The sequence below is a fragment of the Limulus polyphemus genome, unplaced genomic scaffold (genome assembly GCF_000517525.1).
Source record: "Limulus polyphemus unplaced genomic scaffold, Limulus_polyphemus-2.1.2 Scaffold262, whole genome shotgun sequence".
NCBI lineage: Eukaryota > Metazoa > Arthropoda > Merostomata > Xiphosura > Limulidae > Limulus > Limulus polyphemus.
Window position 1 is genome coordinate 644,472 of NW_013665872.1, and position 21,631 is coordinate 666,102.

The 21,631-nt window shown below is 34.9% G+C and overlaps 1 protein-coding gene across 1 annotated transcript in view; it reads right to left on the reverse strand.

Moving 5' to 3' along the window:
• Positions 1–21,631, reverse strand: part of LOC111085175 (acetyl-CoA carboxylase-like) — a 53,140-nt gene that overhangs the window by 1,429 nt on the left and 30,080 nt on the right. Inside the window, exons 4-9 of the mRNA XM_022382613.1 lie at positions 18,561–18,690; positions 10,575–10,713; positions 7,224–7,333; positions 6,117–6,198; positions 1,432–1,530; positions 684–793 (exon numbers count right to left, since the gene is read on the reverse strand). Coding sequence (XP_022238321.1) covers positions 684–793; positions 1,432–1,530; positions 6,117–6,198; positions 7,224–7,333; positions 10,575–10,713; positions 18,561–18,690 — 670 coding nt within the window. The remainder of the gene's footprint in view (positions 1–683; positions 794–1,431; positions 1,531–6,116; positions 6,199–7,223; positions 7,334–10,574; positions 10,714–18,560; positions 18,691–21,631) is intronic.

A 21,631-nucleotide genomic window follows, 5' to 3' on the forward strand; every position in this document is an offset into this window, starting at 1 on the left:
CAAAAGCAGATTAGCTACATAGCACTGTGCAGGAGATAAAAGATTTGAATACTGAATGTTTAATTAGACTCATAATCCATATTAAATAAATTTCTTAAAAATTAGTGAATTTAATACTTTTTTGGCTAATACTGATTTATTTTTGTATAATCTACTTTTTAAAAGTTCTACTCTAGAATTTTGCTAAAACATATTAACCTATTTACAGCTTACTAAGATAAAATACATTAGTTTTGAAACATTCTATTCTAGTGAATAATATAATTTTTGGTCTAACATGCATATTTGAGAGCTACACAAATTATTTCTGGAGATCTAAATATGAAAGTAAATATTAAGTTATTCAAGACTGGTAGTAAAACTGCAAAGATTACATACTCTGTACATGAAACAGCTAATGGGCTACCACTGTGATTTATTGCTTTTGATAGAAGACCAACAGCTCTTTACAAACAATAAAACCATGAAATTAAACAAAAAAAACTGATGTGAAAGATTAAAAAGTTGAAACTGTGGAGTAATTTGAAAATTTCTAGCCAAATACTGCATTGAAACAAGGCAAAAAAGTTATAATCCATTTTATTTCATATTTTTCAACTTTTCTTTCACTGCACATGGATTATTTCACTAGTTACAAAACATAATATTCTACAGTTTATTATAATAATTAAAACAACCCTTACTGCTAATGCTTCATCAACATCCTCCAAACAGCCTTTTTTATAAAGTTCTGGTTGAATCTTTACTCTCTTGTGGTTTTTCAAGAATGATTCATTCCATTCTGCTTTCAATCCTATCAATAATATAATAATGAAATGCACAAAAAAACATAAAACAAAAACACTTCATGCACTTATAATCATACAAGCTAAGTCTGAAATTAACAAATGTTCCATTTGGTAACCAAAACTGTAATTTAAGTTTTTGTACTGCATATACATAAACAGCATTTCAAATAATCTACTAACTCTCAACAACAAGACAAGCTGACAAGTTGTGATATTGAAATGAAAGACTTCCTGAGTAACAATTTGTGGGAGGTAAAATGAAAGTTCTGACATTTTGTTTTAATAAACCTTTGATTTGAAATTAGATTAATAGAAATGTGAAAATAATCTAAAATTTATCAATATATTTATTATAAATAGTAGACATACTGGTCTATGAAAAGTACTTATTCTTTTTTATTAAAATCTCACTCAAGACTAACAGCATTTGTTATATTATTATTTAACTTTTTTTTGTAGTCACCATTTCAGAAACATGACAAAAAATTCAAACTGAGAAATGTCATATCATTAAAAATTCAGTATTTTTACACAGAATTTTATGTACCTTTACTATAACAAATTAACGCTGTTTTTTTCAGTCACTATTTAGAAAAGCTTAGCTTTGAGTAACCTGTATGGCAATTCAAGGACAGTAAATTACCTGAACCATTCCAAGGTAGAGTAGGAATTCCTGCTGTCTGTGCAACAATTGAAGAAGCTATCTTGTCTCCAAGTGCCCACATGGCTTTTTCAGGTGGTCCTTCAAAGAACAAAATATGCCTTGATTAAACAAATTTAAATAATACTTCAATAAAAAGGAATATTGGTTAAAAATACACTAGTAAGTGAAATATAGCTAAAGAGTGAAAAGAGAATATGACTTATGGAATACTACAACATACAATTTTTTACATATACCAGCACTCAATTTTTACCTTGGAATTTTTGGAGTACCTAATCTGTCAAGACAATATTTGTAAACTTCCTTAACTGATTTTAAGTCTTCCTTATCCTTCTTCCAAAAAATTAACAAAAAATGTGTAAGTGATGAAATAAACCAGGTTGGTCCATGTCAGAAGTGTTAAAACAGTTTAACTTAATTTATTAAAACTGTTTTGCAGATCTAGCATACAAACTGATAACAACAAAAAGTCCTTAATTCAATCATTATGTAATGCAGAAAACATTTTTTTTTAAATAGGAAACATTACAGACAACAATAAAATACTATTCCATTTGTATGAATCTTCTACAGCAAAATTTTGTTACCATGAGTTTCAATTTTATATCGGTCAATCTACCATGATTCCTAAACTACCTGTAAAATTTTTATCCAAGTATGGCTACAAGTAGAATCTATCATTTTCTTACAATGAAAATAGATTTCCGAGAAATACTTACCTCTTCTCATTTAACAGGTTTTCTCAATCTTCTACTGCCCTCTAATGCATTGAAAAGAAATTTTTCTCACTTTATGCACTAGCCTTTACCTTATACCCCATAAGTTTGAGCTGCTCATTTAGCATGCATTGACCATGTGACAACCCTCCACCAATAGGGTGGGAATCATGTGATGTAATATATAAAATAAGTGTCCCCTATGGAAAGCATCTATAGAGAATCAAACATGGGTGCTTTGTAATAGATGGGAAACACAACTGCGGGGAACAGCACCACATCTGCAACAAGTATGCTCTTTGCCCTCAAAGAAGTGGAGTGTCGTGAACATAGTGACATTGAGGTCAGGCCTATTAAAGGAAGGACCTAGGAAAATAAAAGAACAGCATATACCCAAACACAACTGTACAGACAAAGTTCCATGTCCAATCCTCGGTATTACGAGCCAGAGTACTGCCAAAAATAAGAAAAGTAGTACTGTGGCCAGGGCAAGCAGGCCATAAATAAGATATACACCAACCCCACTTGTAAGTAAATAGAGTGCTATACTTCAAGCATCCCAAATTATGATGAGGAAGTAAGCAAACAGGAACCTCCAGACAAACTTCCAAATCAACCGTAGGTGACAAGAAGTACAAACCAAACCTAAAATTATGAAGTTGTGTCTAAGCCTCAACCATAAGAACAGGGAGTCATCCTGAACCTGGTATTACAAGCAGGAAAAGAAATAAATCAACTTAACCATAAGAGCCGGGGAAAAAACCTTTGCACCCAGCATTACACCACATGTTCCCCAAGCTCAACTGTAGATGCAAGTAAGTGAAAACATCCTGTGACTGCAATTACCATGAAGGGAAGCATCTATTGGCCTTAACTGTATAGGAACAGGGCACTATCTACCTGAGCCCGGTATTACAAGGAAGATACAGCATTGGTTGGTCCAGCTCCCACCTACATCAGCACCTCTAAGAACAAAACTCCAGGAGAAAGAAGGAAGGAAGGTTCCCAGCTTTGCCCTCTTTTTAAATCAGTGTAGTGATACCTAAGGTTATGAAATATGGTTGACACTCATGAGGAAGCCTCCATGGTCCACCACTCCAGCAGTTAGAAACTGGTAAACGGAAAGGACTCACAAACTCCACTTGATGAAGAGAGGGGTAAAAGGCAGTGTGGTGTCTGGAGGAACGTCACATCTGAGAAAGTGCAATGGATGACCATGAGACCTTATTTTGAAAAGCAGATTGCTCCTGATTTATTCAATTGAAGGAGCAGCAGGGATGGGTAGCAATTCCATTCTGCTTTACTCATGATAGTCCATGAATGACGGTCCAAAAATGACTTAACAGAATATGACATATAGAGAAATATGTATATATATAAATACCTGACAAGGCAACACTCACTACTGAGCGAGATCTGAGTAGTTATCGAAGAAAAAGGAGGCTCCTGGAATAAAATAAAATAGGAAAAGACACTTACCCAAATTAGAGTATTCTTGTGCATGTATAATTGCCAGAGGAGATAGACGATATCCACCAGAGAAAGATAAAGCCATATGGTGCAAGCAATGAGAAACAAAGGCATGGGGAGTGGTCCACTTTCCCACCTGGATGATCTCCTCCAGAGGATGATGAAAATGAGCAGCTAGAGACATGGTGATATGGCAAATCTGATGAGGCAAGACACAATAAAAAAGATACCCTTTCGAGGAGAAGGAAGAGTAAGCCAACCAAATCAGCTGACAAACCCATAGAATAAAAGTGGTGAAGGAAAGGTCACATAACACAGAAGGGTTACAGGAAATAAACAAATGGGACCAAGAACCAAGAAAGGAAGCTGTACAGGCCACATAACACTCCAGAACCCATTCAGGACACAGAAGATGCTCAGGATTTGACCTGAAATAAGCATGAGACATGGATGGGATGGAGATGGGTGAGAAGGCAGATTCACCCTCATGGAAAGTGGATGTTTTGGGAAGTAACGAACGGTCCGTGTAGAGCACCATATATAATAAGTGGTAAGGGAAAACCTAACACATAAAGGCCAGGAGAAGGAAATATGTCTTTAGGGAAGGTAATACAGGGAACATGAGGCCAAATGTTCAAAGGAGGGTGAAAAAGGGCAAAAAGGATGACACTGAGATCCAAGTCAGGCACAGGAAAAGACCTAGAAGAATCTAGTAAAATGTACAGTGTTCAACAAGGCTGCTGTATAACCAGAAATGGTCGAAAATGAAAGACCCTGATCAAACAGCTAAGTGAAGAACCTGGGAAAGGTGAGGAACAGATGGATGGAAGGGAAGGAATCCATGTAAGAGACACCAACAACAAAGAGTAAATCAGTGTCACTGGTAAGACTGACATAGTAGAAGGTCTAACTGAGAGGGAAAGGAAAGAAGCAACATGCAGTGTCAGACCCTGCCTTCTTGCAATGGACCTGACAAAAGCTACACATGAAACTGGAGGAGAATGGCAGGATGGAAGACATCCAAATGAGGTTGATGAAATAGAGATGGAGACAGAGGTAGTGGAAGAAGAGACAACATTTGGAGAGGCCTTAGGAGAGGGAACCAAGGCTGAGCTGGCCAAAACAGAGCTACCAAGAGAACCCGACACAGAATGGTGTGGATGATGAAGATAACTATGGGGAGGAGACATATAGGAGGGAAGGCACAAATGTGAAGGTCCCTCCAATCCTGACTGAGGGCATATACACCTAAACCCTGAGGATGAGGAACTAGAGACCAGAAAGGCTGCAATTTGATGTTCAGATGAGTGGTGAAAACATTTACTTGCAGGGTACCCAGACAAGAGTATAGCCACTGGAAAATGGGAGGATCTAGGGACCACTCCATGGGAAGGACCTTATGTGGACACAATCACCGATCTGCATCAAGGAAGCTCACATAAAAGGGAATGAGAGGCATCATAGGAAACAGAAGAAACATTCAAAATGTGATATGCCTGTGTAATTATCTGGATGAATGGAGTAGAAAGGTGAAATTCCTCGACAGGTGCCTGAACTGGAGGTACAGCAAATGAAGGAAGAGTAAATATGCTGTCTATTTCATCCTCCACCCAAATACGTTCATCAACTGGAAGTGGTGGGAAAGAAGGTCCCATGTAAGAAACTAGCTTCTGATGAACCAAGGCTTACACCTCCTCGGCAGACAACGTCGATCCTGAAGCCTGGGTAACCGAATTGTGCGAGTCTCCAGAAACATCAGGAGATATTGTGGTATAAATGGTAAATTACAAATTTATAATTCACAAAAAGAGAGTGGAAAATGACAGATCCAGACTCTCAAAAATGAAAAAATTATCCAATAAAACTTAAAATTGGTTTGGCTGTAGTGAAATACAAATAACACAATGTACTAAAAACTGAATGCAAGTGAGAAACACATTCCAACTTGTAGTGTGCCATTTGAGAAAGTGAGGTACATGTAGAATAATACAGAGGGGAGCCAGCTGCTCTAGGAGGGTGTGTCATGCTCCTATTGGTCTAAATGAGCAGCTCAAACTTATGGGGTATAAGATAAAGGCTAGTGCATCAAATGACAAAAATTTATTTTCAATACATTAGAGAGCAGTAGAAGATTGAGAATAGCTGTATGTGACAGGAGGTATGCATTGTATCAGAATTAATCTGCTTCAAAACAATAATTTCTGAAAAAATATAGAATTCAAGCTAAGCAATCTACACATCAAATAGGTGTTGGAAAAATTCTATTGTAAAAAACTAAATGCAATAAATGCTTCTAAGTTACTGTAACTAAAGTGTAAACAGCTGAAAAGAAATAATTATGTACATATACATAAAAATAGGAGCATATTATGATTATTACAACAAAATATTAAATAATGAAAGGAGTTTGAAATTTAATATGCTAATAATACTTTTGTTCAGAAAAAGTTTAACACAAAATTAAAATAAACTACTTACCCATGAAAGCAATATTACTTTTGTGCAATAGCTCTGGAAGTTTGGGATTTTCTGATGCATGTCCCCATCCTGCCCACACAGCCTATATAATAAAATATTTATTACTTTACACAAGTAAAAAGTAGCAAACCAAAAAATATTACTTACTCATATTCATGTTACATCATAATACATAAGCAGCTCTATTTGTTGTTCATGTACAAATAGTAAGTTAGTTCATTACATTCATTTCACATACAAATGAATGCCTAACTTGATGCACAGGCATGAAACAATGTCAAAAAATGGAGCTAATAATAAAGCTGATCAATACAACACTAGCAAACCATTAATACTTAAGAGAGGTCTGTAGACTAAAGTATAAATACAAATTTAAAGAATCACAACAATTTTTGGACTACACACAAAATATAGTGGTATTCAAGGGAATGTTTTGAAAGAGCTCTTGTGATTTTTCTGAAGGATTAATTTAGCATCTATTGGATTGAATGAACCTCATTTAAACAAATACTAGTCATGACTAATAGAAAAAACAAATATTTACTTGTACGTTCATGCATGAAATTATTGTTACAGCTGAGTCTTCAGTTGTTAGTTAGGTATAAATTTCCTAATTATCAATTAAAAAAAAGTACTTAAACATACACTCACAATAGAAACATCTCCTCTCGATGGGCATATAGAAATACACAAAAATTGTTTTTGACAAGATGTCTATTTTTTTATGAATAAATAACATTGTTTTAGCCAAAACCTACAATTCACAAGACACCAACTGAAAGCCACCCTCCTGGTTATTGTTATAGTAACACTACACTTCATAAACTATGTATTGATTTGTATGAAAAACTCCTGTGCAAATAATTTCTTTATGTAAGTGCCAAAACTAGGAAACTGCAATCATAACTTACAAAATAAACTTAACATCTACATTTTAATGTATTAACATTTCACATCACAGTCAACAGTATACTTGAAAAATGTACACAGTGATGTGTGTTTTATTCTTCAGCCTACAACCAGAAACAAATATGATTTTAAAATAACGATTGAAAACAAGCCTTGGAAGATTAAATAGTTGATAAATATAAACAGATAAAAAAATACCTGAACATTCAGTCTTTTAGCAATATCTAGTATCAGCTCCACATTAGCATAATTATTGTTATTTGTTCCCCCTGGAACATGTACATAGTGGTCAGCTAGCTTGATGTACTCTGTATCAGCAAGACAAGTAGTAGAATAAAAAATTATTTTATTTCTTAAGAAAAAGGTTTAAAAACAAATTAACATATGTATAGTAATTAATTAAGAATAAAGAAACGGCACAGAAACTTAAATCATTATCCAAAACTAGACTCTATACAGCTGTTTCTAAAACAAAAGAAAAACACAACAAAGGCACATATGGAAATTCAATTGTATAGTTGAACCTCATTAATTCATATCCTCTTTATTTGTATAACAGGTTAATTAGTATCAAACTGCACTCTCCAGCCTTAACTGTATATTAACAATATATATATATACTTTAAATTGTGCAGTTTCGCATTATAATTTTCTAATACCATTAATTTTGATTGTTTTATTGTCTCCTTTAATGCAGTTATCATGTTTATTTCTGTGTATATTCATACATAATATTTATTTTATATGTATATTCTGTTTGCTCAACGATGCATGACAACAAATTTAGAAATGTGGAATCTCTGGTTTTCACTTCTATATTATGTCAATTAAATACACCTGTATAAATGTGCATGTCCATTCATAATTGTTTGTTAATGATCAGTAAGCAAATCATGGAAAGGATTGTGACAAAGGTTTAATTATCAATGCTGTCATAAAAAAGTGTCAGCATTTTACATTTTAATACACTTTTTAAGTCAAGCTCCCTCTATGCGTTTACTCCATTAATATTTCCGTGCATTCATTTTACAGAGTAAATGTTCTTCCAAAAAAAATCAAGATTTTACCTGTACCCTCAGACAAGACTCCTACATTTCTTTTTAAATTTTACACCATCTTTAATTGGTTAACAACAGCACCATAGAGTTGTGAAATCAATGATAAAACCAACAGTCAATATGTAGATCCTTTTATCACTACAGTTTTATTTCCCATTTTTTTTATTCCCTTGCTTTTCTTTCTTCTTTTTTTCTTCTCCTTTTCCATCCCAAATTTTGCCTTTTCTCTTATTCTTGATCATAAATTCTTCCCAAATTTTCAAAATCTCAAAATTATCCCTGTTGCTTTTGGATTTTTATTTCAAAGAATGTTTGACCCTGTCATATTGTAACATACAATTTCTAAATGTACAAATGAAGGAGGCATTAACTAAATACATAATATGCTACAAAATGTATGGTACTTAATTCTATCTAAATAATTTAACTTTAAGCAGGGAAAGACCATACCAAAGGTATAAAATACTACTTGAGAAGAACAATATTTCAAACACACATGACCTAATGATCCTGCATTGATAGCTTAGCAAAATACCAAGAAAAGTGAGCTAACAAGTCCCTTTGGGTAAAATTATTACACAACTAAAATAATAAATACCTTTTCCATCGTACACAGCTACATTATAAATCCAATTAAAGTAAATTTGTTTTAAACAACAGGATACAGGTGACTGCTAGGTTAATTTATTATAAATACACAAACAAAATATCATGCCATAGCAGATGTTTTTTCAAACACAGAAACCTTAATTTGATTTAAGTAACTTTTTTTTATATACAGGTGATCCTATTATTTTCTCTGTATAGATATGTTTATACACATGAATTAATGTCATCATTCAGGTAGATATGTTTTAACTGACGAACTAACAGCTAATAGCTCATTTTCCACTTTTAATATATGTATCTTACATAAGTGAATCTTTTACATTCTACTGACTGGATATTTCACAAAGATAAACACATATCCCTTTTGGTTAAATATGTGTGTTTTACACAGGCACTTTAATGATCTCATATGAATAGAATTTTTATTATATCTATGATGTGTATATATGTATATCAATAGCTCAAGTACTATAAATGACATTAATTGTAAATTGGCAATCAAATCAGCACTGTATAACAATAATGAACAGGGATAAAAAATAATGAAAAAAATTACATTCACTCCAGGGAAATCTATCAGGAAGTTTACATTCCCTCATGTAAAGTTGCATTTCTTCATGAATTGCTTTTTTACTTAATTCATGCAGTATGTTCACTTTCATTGGTCATAGCTAAAGGATTATGGAAGGATCATACATACCCAATTGGGAAAGCTAACTAAAAAGATGAAATTCCTCAAGCAAAGTTAAATTACTCAGGAATGTAATATTTCGATCCCTGAATGAAATTAATACAAATTAATGCCCAAACATTTACAATGAGAATTGAAAAAAAAAGATTTTGTCCATTACCACTACTTATCATTACCATTAAGCTATAATGGAAAATGTCTGTGGTAATGGCTCCCAAAAACATTGGAAACATTCCATCTATCAGACATGATCCAAATGCAGATGTTGAACTGGTTAGCAGCAGTTATTCTTAATTAAAAAGATATTTAAATGTTTGTAACAATATTAATTCATTTATGGATAATGTTCAGTTATTAACAAATAAATTAAAAAATAATGGTTATAAAGACTGACAAATAAAGAAACATTCAGTATACCAGGACAGAAGACCAGCTTTAGGTAGCTGGGCTGATCTAAGCTCACCTAGTTTATACTTAAACAAATTTTTGGAAAGAAAGGGAGAAGGATGGGAATTTAAATAATTATTTCAGGACTATTGAGGTAAGGATTTTTTTAGTTCTATTTAACACCATTTTATAAAAATTATTAAAAGGGCAGAAGTTGGGAGTCTTACTAAAGTAGAAATAGGTTGGTTTATTTCTACTACAAGTTTTTTTTTATATCTAAATATCTAGATGATTGCCAAATTTAACATCGTTTTGTAATATGTAATACTTATTGAAAAAGGTGAGGGTTGGGAGTCTTAAAATTATAGAAATATAGGGTAGTTTATTTATACTACAAGGTTCTTTTTTTATGTCTAACGATTGGGTGTGACTTGCCTTCCCACAACTGGCCACAGACAGGGAAAGGCAGTAAGAGTTGAGATATTGTGAGTTAAAGCACTCAACTCCTAATCCCTAACTGATTCTCCATAGCTGTTAGTTAGTTTGACATTTGCATTTGGATCATGTCTGAAAGATGGAATATCCCCAATACTTTCAGGAGCTATGACCACAGGCATTTTCCAATATAACTTAATGGTAATGACAAGGACTGGTAATGGACAAAATATTTTTGTTTTTTAAGTCTCATTGTAAACATTTTGGCCTTGATTTGTGTGTGTGTGTGTGTGTGTGTGTGTTTCTATATATATATATTTGGCAATATTCTACTATATACTAGTTTATCATACAGAAACATTTCCTCACCAGCATTTGCTTTTAAGTCTTCTGGAGTAACCATGACAACAAAACGAACAACATGAACATTTCTGAACATTTCATAGGCCCAACGGCGGATTGATCGCATACACTTCACTGCAGCAATTCCATTGTTTGCAATCAGAATCTGGATAATTTAAGCAAAAAAAGAAAGAAACATTCTATGTATCTTTGGAGCAAAAAAAACATTAATTTTGCTATCAGATTACTATATATCCTTAACTAACAGAAGAAAAAAGTATCTATCTATCTATATATACATATATGAAAAATTACTCACCCCCAGTAATCTGGCAGTAGTAATCTGTTTTAAATTTTTAACTCTAACCCAACATAAGCACTACCTTCCAAAGACTGGCTGAAAATGGTGATTGGTAATTATAGATGTGAGACACTGTGGACTTATGCATCCATATATATTATTTATTTCTTAATTTTTGCTTCCATATATAAAGTTTGTGAATAGAGTTTAAATCTGATTGATAATGTATCCTTATTGGTGTGTGATTCAAATTTCTTCAGCTACCACTTTTAGTAAGTTGCACTTTACCCTGTCCAAGATCCAGCTTATAAACAGTTTCTTTATCATGATATGAAGTAACCGAAATGTTGACCTTGTTTATAGTTTAACACAGTAAACATTTCAAATAGTTTCTTTATCATGTGATAATGTTTTTATTTTAAACTTATTTGAGTAGTTATACTCAAATATCATATAAAAAGGGTACAGTATGTTATCCTAAAAAAAATTTGAATATGCATATCAACAAGTCATATGATAATTACAGCTGATAGAAAGTCATGGTGGAACAAAATGTATCAGAACTACATTAGAACATTTTTTTGGCATTTCTAGTGTGATACAACCTAAAAATTTATCACTCTTTGGGAAGGGTATGTAACAGTTCTTTCTAAGACAAAATATTTATATGATCAAATCACATAAATGAGTTCAGATTAGAGATTTAAAATTTCCAAATCAGGGATATACTTTGAAAATAACCATCTGCACACAGGCTTGATGTATCTGACTGACCTTTTATCCACCACATAACTGTGAAACTATACATACTATAACTCTGAATGTACCAAGTGTATCTTCATAAAACATAGAAAGCATTTACTAAAAACATTATAAGTCTGTTTTACATCAAAATTATGATTCTACCAATAAAATATTTTAACTAAAAATTTGTTTACGAATTTATAAAGCCTTCACTGAGTCAGACTCAGTAAAAGGTGATTTTCATGTCAAAAGTAAAAATACTTAGTTTCATCTTAAAGTTTTTTCAGTAAAGTTATAATTTTCCTATACTGAAAATGTACTTCCAACAGGTCCTTCCCTCTTCTGACAAGATTAGCTATTCTCATTTATTGCTGCTCTTTATAAGTGAACTTTTTTATTACGCATGCCACAAGCCTTCCACACCCCCTACTGGAATCAAATGATTCCAACATGTCTCATGCAAATCATCATGCATCACCTATCCACCAATAGGAGCATAGTACACTCATATGATGCATGCTACTCTCTCTATGCGCCTCTACCGAACTATCACTTCAAAGTTTGGCAGATGACAGAAGAGCCGGCACTGAGTGGGGAGGAAGGGTTGGAAGTGTGAGAGGAGGGAAATACCTATAGGAAATATATTTTCAGTATAGGAAAATTATAACTTTTAATACAGTACTTCCCTCTACTCACAAGATTAGCTAGAATCCCACATTGATTAGGAGGAGAGACCGGTGGGAGGGTAGAACAGACATACCCTCCAAAAGCTTCCGAATTAGAGAGTCAGATCTGAAGATCTGGAGAGGGGAACTGCACAACTTCTGATCCAGGTATACTCTTCACCCAGTTGAGGAATGTGTAAAAAAATACGATAAGAAAATGAGAGGAGCACATCCTAGTGGGAGAGAAAGCAGTAGGATAATAATCCTAACCCAAGAAAGATATAGTACCACAATCCCACAATAAGAAAATGAGTAAATTAGGATGCATCCCATGGTATAGAGTGGCTAGGACAAGGCAGACCATACTTGGCAAGTCAACTATCTCCAAAACCTCCTCGCGGGGTACTGACACCTGCAGGGTAGGAAGAGGATCATACCGTCTTTGTCTAAAACCCAAGAACCGGACAATCCAGAACTAATTTGATTCCTGAATATTACACAGGATGAGCTCTGAGCTATCGACCTGGGAATGTGACTTCCGGTATCAAAGAAAGTTTATCACATCCAATCAACTCACATGACCGTGAAACAGGTCAGGATCATCCAAAGGGCAATAACATCCACATAACAATAGAAAACAAGAGAGAGACAAGGATAGAACTGGAATAGTCCCACTTATCTCAACTGTGACCCACAACCCAGAAGGAAGAACCAAGGGAGGAAGATAGATAACCCAAAACCTGTGTTGATTGGTTCACTCAAAATCCAAAACCAGCTCACGAGGTACCGACATACATGCAAGGGTAGGAAGAGGGTTCCCAATTGAAGGGGTGAACTTCATTTTGACATCTCGCACATTGGAGGATATTACGTCATCTACACAGGCAAAACATCACCGCCCTACTCTGAACTGAATAGTTTTTGCCATCTGATGTGGAACCTATTCAGGAGGGTGCCTCCACAGTCGACCACCCCAGCAGCTTGGAAATGGTAGGTAGTAAGGACTCTCACACTCCACTAGAAGAAAAGAGGGTGAGAATGTGTTGGAGAGCCCAGAGAAACATCGACACCCAAGACAGTGCAATGGGTGATCACGAAACCCTATTTTGAAAAGCAGACCATACCGATTTATTCAATCAAGAAGTGGCAGGGATGGGCAGCAATCCCCTTTTGCTTTACCCACAAAGTCCACGGGTGATACGATCCGGGATGGGCCAATTTATGAAGCAAGTATCACGAGGTTATTCATCTACAAGCAATCTTGTGAAACAACCTATCTCAAAGATGAGCATGCGGAGCCTTGGAAAGAAAGCACTATTCAACATGGCATACACTATGAATTTCGAGTTAAAGAATACTAGGCCAGGCACCACTCGTCACAGAGCAGGATCAAAGTAATGAAGGAATGAAGATTGGGCCCCTGAAAGAAAATAAATAATTAATAAAGACTTACCCAGTGTCAGAGTGGCACCACAGATTGGAGTAAAGCTAAAGGTGGAAAGCAAAAACCCTAACAATCCAAAACTGCAATATGATGTAAATAATGGGAAATGAACACGTTAGGGTTGGTCCACATGCCTGATTGTAGGATTTCCTCCAAAGGTCGAAGAAGAGAAAAAGGTGAGGTGTCGGATTTGATGAGAAGTAACACAGTACAAAGGATGCTGGGAATGGGACAATGAGGAATAAGCCAATTGGATCAAATGATGAACCCAACTGGTGAGTGTAAAAGGGGAGAGATCCCTGCGTACAGGACATGGAAGTTCATACGGATCAGAAATGGGGGTAGAGATGAGAAATAGAGGGTAGGAAAATAGGCAAAAGGAGGAGTTACCCTCACGAGCTGCTGAGGTTTGGGGGAGGAAGGAACGATTCTGATAAAGGAGAAGATAGGTATGGTAGTAAAGTGTGCGTGTAACATCGATTGAGAACAAGTCAGACCGTCAACGCCCAGAGGCCAGAAGGAGAAGGAAATGTGCCTTAAGGGATAGGTGAAACAAAAAAACATGAGGATCTAGGTTCAAACGGAGGTAAAGTAAGGGAATGGGGGACCACATTAATATTCCAATCTAGAAGGGCAGGTTGCTGATGAAGTTCACAAATCTAAAAGGAATGGATTAAAATGGTAAGGATGGATGAGAGAAAAATCCTGCAGTAAAAAGGGAAGTGGAACTGGAGAGAATAATTGTAGGTGGAGTAAATGAAGAAATCATTGTTGAGCTGGCCAGCGGTGAGACATCAGAAGGACCCGATACAGAGTGGCATGGATCAAGGAAACTACCCAATGAAGTAATTGGATAGGAGGATAAACATATAGGAATTTGTGTGTACAATCCTTGCTGAAGGAATCTATAGCCAAATCCCAAGGATAAGGAACTGGGGTCCAAAATAGGGGGAACTGGTAGTTGAGGGTGGTGGTGAAAGCATTTATGTGAGGAACACCCCCAAAGACTGCAAAGCCACCAGTAAACGAGAGGATGAAGGGATCACTTTGTTGGGTAAACTTTGTTGAGGTGGGAAATACAATCTGCCACGAGGTTGAAAGCACCGGGACATGACACACAATTAAACAAATGTGTTACACGTAGACCCAATATAGGAGATCCAACATGCAAAAACAGAAGGATCTTGACCAGGTGCCGCTTCGGTGATTGATATAAGCCACCACCATGGAAATGTCATAAAGGATCATTACCAGACAATGTCTGGCAATAGGAGGAAAAGTGATCCAAAGTGCAACGAACGGCTAGGAGCTCTAGGATGTTGATATGTAAAGATTGTTTGTCAAGAAACCAAGGACCCAAACCCTCCTGGTGATCAACCTACACACTCCATCCCTGAAGGGATGCGTCCATAAACAGATGTAAGTCCGGACAAGGAGGAGGAAGCAGTACACCTGCCAACATGTGAGTCTTGTCCAACCACCAAAGGAGATCATCTATAAGGGAAGAACGAAGGATGATGGAAGCAACCAAGAGATCCCGAGCAAAGTTCCATTGATTATGCAGAGTCCACTGAAAGGAGCGCATATGCACAGCCCGAGGGGGATTAGTGGTGTCATAGAAGATTACATCCCCAAAAGTGACAGAACCTCACGAGCAGAAAGTGAAGGAGCAAACAGCATGATGAACTGGCAATTCCATAGAACAGAGTCTCAGAGGAGAAGGTTGGGCCCCAATTGAGGTGAGTGTTGACACCCAAATCTACAAGGTATTGGGTAGGATTTAGGAAGAACTTTTCAAATTTGATCAACCAGCCTACCCAAATCGCTTCGAAAAGGAGCTGATGAATATGACAGGCCGACTCCTGTTCAGAATGGTTCAGAAGTAGCTTGTCATCCATGTAAAAATTGAAATGTAGCCCCAGGGCATGAAGATGAAGAGCAAAAGCTTGTGCCACCAAACAGAAAACGAATGAGCTGAAGCCAGCCAGAAGGGTAGGGTACAAAATTGGTGTACCACTCCTAGGTGGACAAACCAAAGACGAGGACAACTGTTCTGAGATGGAACATAAAGAACCTGGAGAAAAAGCTCACCGAAGATTGAGGTAGGACTCCATGATGAAACATGGGAGGTGAATAAAACAACTGAGGTGGGACAGATTAATCACAGGCCTCCAACAAACAGATGGGAGTAAAATCCTGGTGAATGATGTGGACCAGGTTCTATAGCCTGTTGGTGAGGAGGTCCTCTACTGCCTCTGATAGACACTGGCAAGTTACTGTATCCCGAGGACAAGGGAAGGAAACAGGTACATAGGACAAGAGAGGTGGGGCAAGAAATGGAATTTTCTAACCCCTCTGACAAAACCTGAAGAACCCAAACATTCAAGATGAAAGGACGTCATCGATGAAATAAAGCCGAAAGGCGAGCTTCCACCGAATACTCACCGGAACTATTGGTAGCGTATTGTGTGTCATCAAGAAAAACAGCGAGCCATAGCACTGCAAGAAGGAGGTATGGGAAGGGGAAGGACTGGAAATTGCCTGAGTTAAACAGGAAACTAGATAAAGGAAATGGTATATTGTTCCTGTGCAGATGCCACACAAGACTCCAAGGATTCCAGTGCTGTATCAAAGACAAAACGTCTTAAAAATGCCATATGCAAATCATGGAGATAAAGAGCAGATAAACGAGTTCGAAATAAAATAGCATCACAACCTAAAAGGTCCCAACAACATATATACCATGTTTGTAAAACCAGAGCCTCAGATGATAAACGAGCCAATGTGGAGGTAAGGAGGGAGAGGGTATCCCCAGAAAACCCCCTCAGGATTTCCGTGAAGAGTCTCAGACAGGAGATGGATCTTGGATGAGTACTGCAAAAGGGTCATGAAGGTAAGACAGAGATGGGAAAACAGGGCATGTGTGAGACTAACGGGAGATTTGGGGTCCACCCTCCAAATGGGCAAAACTGAAAGCAAAAGCTGTTGGTCGAGAAACAGACAGTCTGCCCTATAAAAAGGCATAGCAAAATCAGGAGGTGAAAACAGGTGATCAAAGTCCTTATCAACATGACCAGATTCCACAGGTTCAGGAGGGGGAGGGGCAATGTCTGGAGATAAAGGTTAACCCATATGATGTTCAATCTCCCTGCAAATAAACATAGCCAAATCTCCCATTGGGTCGCCACCACCTGAAGCCTGTGGTATAGCACCTGTCAACTGTGTGACACTCGAAGTAGTGATATTAACTTCAGAATTTATGGTGATGTAGTTGATAAAAGCATTTGAAGCAAATGAGAAATGTGACTAGAATAAGGGTAAGTGAATTGAAATAATGTCAAAATAAAAACTAAAAAATTAAATTAAACCACTTTGAGAAAATATGATCTCAAACACAAAATCAGATGAAAAAAGAAAGACATCAGAGTGCAAGTGCTGCCAAACTTCAAAGTGATAGTTCGGTAGAAATACATAGAGGGAGTCACATGTCATGTGAGTGTACTATGCTCCTATTGGTGGATAGGTTACACATGATGATTTGCATGAGAGATAAGTTGGAATCATTTGATTCCAACAGATGGATGCCGAAGGCTTGTGGCATCATAATAAAAAGGTTTCCATATAGAGGGCAGCAGTAAACGAAAATAGCTAATCTTGTGAACAGAGGGAAGTACCGTTATCAGAAACTTAGTTATATCTTATATTTTCTCTACCCTAACACTACCTGTAGTAAAATCACTAGTGAAATGAATAGCTAAAAATATGAAATAAAATAAAAAATTCTTTATTCTTTTTTATTGAATGTATAACTGTCACAAGAGTTTCAAAGTACTTAACTCAATTTCAGTTATTAACCTTTTCACATCTGCTCATTTAATTTTATGGTTTTACTCCAAGACTTTGTACAAGGGAAACAGTCTATTCCTCTGTGAAAAGCAATAAATTACAACGGTAGCACATTAGTTGTTTTTTGTAAACATCCAAGCAGAGCATGTGATATGCATTATCTCTACACTTACAGGCATAACTATGCTAAGCCTCACTTTTTTTCACTAAGTTGGTTCATCAACTAAAAATTTATGTAGTTTTTAAAATATTCATTTTATAATATGCCAAAAATACTATAATTTATCTGGCTTTCTAACTAGACTATAAATTGTGAAAAAAGTTCTGTCACCTGTTTGCAGTACAAGCACAGTCCTCATAAAAAAGGCAAAACAAAACTACTGTCAATTGTGTACATACACCTGCTAAAAAGAAATAACTGTATCATTGGTTATAAGCATGTCAATTGGCCATGTAGAGGTGACTGGAGAAAGATGGGACAAATTTATTGATACCTCTGGAAGTCAACCAGATGAGAGGTTTGGATTTTATATTCTTATTTGTAATTATGTATCATCTGTGTTTCGAATTGGTTGGAAACTGTAGAAGCCTATTACTGAAGATATAAAATTCATCTGTGGAGAATCTGGAGTACAAACACGTCACACAATACAGAAAAGTGAAGAGTGAGAATTCTTAAAAATAGATCCTGTTTAAATTAAGAAATTAGAACTTACAATGCTAGTGCTGCCTTACTTTAAAAGTTTTTAAAATGGCAAAACATATTTATGATTTATACTTTTACAGCTATAATTACTCATGCCAATAGTTCAAATACTTTTAATAATCTGGCTAACTATCCTACTTTTTAATTTCATTGGTTAGAAATCTTTAATTAAAATTTCATATAATAATTTAAAAAATACTACGAGTCCACTTCTTTAAAAATAATCAAATATATAACTTTTATTACATTTTAATTAAGTAGTGATACTCCTCATTAAACTTCTCTCTTAACTAAAGTATTAACTAACCTTGTTTATCACTCGGTTCCCTCCAAATCTTTTAACAAATTCCTCTGGTGTGGCAACAGTAAAGTCTTTTCCATCAATACGTGAAGCTTCCTTTCCTTGCTGCAGCAGATGAGTTCCTGACATCGACTGTCTGTATAATATGAATGTCAAAAATTGTACATCAGCAACTACTAACACAAAATTTACACTGTCTTTCCTACAAATATTTTCTTTAAATTTTGCTTCTAATATACTATAAAAACTGTTCCATTTCTGAAGCATTATACAGTTCAAGTCAATAAATATATATTATGTTCAGAACAAATTTAATTAACAGTTTGAGGATTTACAATTAATATTAATTAGGAAGTCAGAATAAAATTCAGAGTACTGTTATGAATGAGTCACTCACACAACATCTCTTTAACATAAGCACATCTCAATTTATTGTTTTGGGTTGTTAAAAACCTTTAAAATATTTGATTTTATCTTGTTTTTATAAATGCATTTCATATTCAATGAGTAAAATTTATCTTTAAATTTATTTTTTCTTGCATCCAAGATAATACAGTAAAAATAAGTAAGTTTCTATATTTCTAAAATAAAAAGATGGCCTACAAGGTAATGAATAGCATAAAACATATGCAGAACTATACAATGAGCTTCTTTTAAATATAAGAAATAATAAAAAATACAGTTTAGACATTTCTCTAAGTTTTCACTTATTGAGCATGTCAATCTTGTGTAACAAGTTTGAAAACATTTCTTTATCTAAATTACTGTCTGTCAAAACGTTTATACTTTACAGCCGTATCTGCAAATATATTACAAACAGTAGCTTGATGACATTTAATACTCTTTAAGTTGTTCTCGCTATTTCTCACAAGTTGTTTGGTTCACATGTACAAACTTCTACGTCACGTGTCAGTTGCTGCTGCTAATTGTCATTCATACTTGGTTTACCGTCCTTACTTTTCCAACAGTACATTTCATATATATAAATTACAGCCCAATGATTTTGCTCCTATCAACACAAAAGGTAGCAGCGAAATTCCGTACTTCTATACAAACTAAGTGTTCGAACATATTATTAATACTAATACTATTAGTTTACCTTATTACCACTACTAGCCTGTCAATATACTTATATAGCTAAATTTTAGGTCACTGTTCAACACTCACTGTCGTCGATAATAAAATTTCGGCATTTTTCAAATCCAAATCTCTGACTAAACACATGTAATCCAATCTTATTTATAACCAACTGAACAAAAACTTAATCAAAGAAAAATATCCCTATTCAGTCATGGCCGATTATCGTTCTATTCCTGCTGGTCGATAACATGCTTAGCTTTAGGCTTAACTTATATCTTATCAAATAAGAACTATTTGGGGCACACAGTAACTCCAAGTTGTAAAAGCACTGATTCGATGGTAATAAGAAATGTCCTTTGTTACATCACGCAAAAATTCGTTGGCCTCGTGTGCTGGTAATCGACAACTTACTTTCGAGTTTTAATTAATTACTTCGTACGTATAACATGGATTGTAAAACATGCCATGTCACTTATATTTTGAAGTATAGCAGTAGTGCTTACAGTAACAGTTAAAAACATTCAATACTTTCTCAACTTTTTACCAAATTTTACAGTGTATGTACTTTAAAACACTACAACGTATAAAAAAAAGGTTAAAAATACTGACAGTCAGAGTATACATTGATACAAACACATTTTTTCTTCAACCGATATTTTTGGGCAAAAACTACATACATTTTTACGTGTGTATGATTTTCACTCTAAATATTAAGAACACAAAAGTTCTGAAAGAAAAATGTTTGAGATAATTTTGGGCAACAGCTTGACATGAATGTATAAATGAACTATATACATATATAAATTAAACTTTTAGAGAGAAAAATCACCTTTGAAAACTATGGTAATAATTTATTAACTTGGCGACGTTTCGAGCAAACGCCTTTTTTCAAGCCAAAAACAAGCCTGTAGGTTAATGACAATTACAAGAACGTTTTGAAATGAAACAATACACAAAACGGAATAGTAACGCAAAATAGAACTACGAGAATTAAACAATATAGCAAAATCAATAATAAAATAGAGCTGACGTTTAAAAACAGTATTAAAAACTATTAGAATTATAGAACAACTTTATATAGTTATCGAGATTGTGAATCGTTGTGATTCATAGCGTGTATTATGAAAATTAAGTTTAAAATGACGAGAAACGTACTGATTGTGGAACTACTGTGCACTAAAAGTTTGTATCGAGGATGAATAAACTGGTTCAATCAAGAAAGGTCTTGTGTCGCTGAAGATCCTCGGGAAGAATTTCTACCGGATACAAACAAACAAGCAGTGATGCAACATCGCGTTACAATTCTGTTTTGTGCATTGTTTCATTTCAAAACGTTCCTGTAATTGTCATTAACCGACAGGCTCGTTTCTAGCTTGAAAAATGGCGTTTCCTCGAAACGTCGCCAAGTTAATAAATTGTTACCATAGTTTTAAAGGTGATTTTTTTCTCTAAAAGTTTAATTTATTTTATTTTATCATCTTTGCATTTATTCATATATATATGCCGCTCTGCTTCGAACTTTCGCCTTTATGAAATTATGACTGACACACACTACTTCTAAAGCGCCAAAATGACAAAAGAATTTTTCTTTTCAATAATAATTTCTTTTCAACGAAATATTGTAACCTGAATTAACGTTAGTAATTATTAACATCTACCCACAAACATACTGTCTATCGATCAGAACTAAGCACAAACTTGCAAATAAATTAAACCAATTCTATATAACAAACTTATTTAACTAACGTAATGCCACTAATAAATGTATGAAGCACTTTGATCCTCATTTTCATCAAAACCTAAAAAATACTTTCATTTATCTTTACATCAGGAGGTCTGTCATTTTCAGATTTAACACTGACATAATGAAAAATTTGGTTCATCTTGCCAATGTACTTAGCTATATCTAACATTATTAAAAAGAATGGTGCTTATCTTATTTCACTCACAATATCTCTTTCATTGCTTTTAGACAGAACCTTGATAACTTTTCTGTG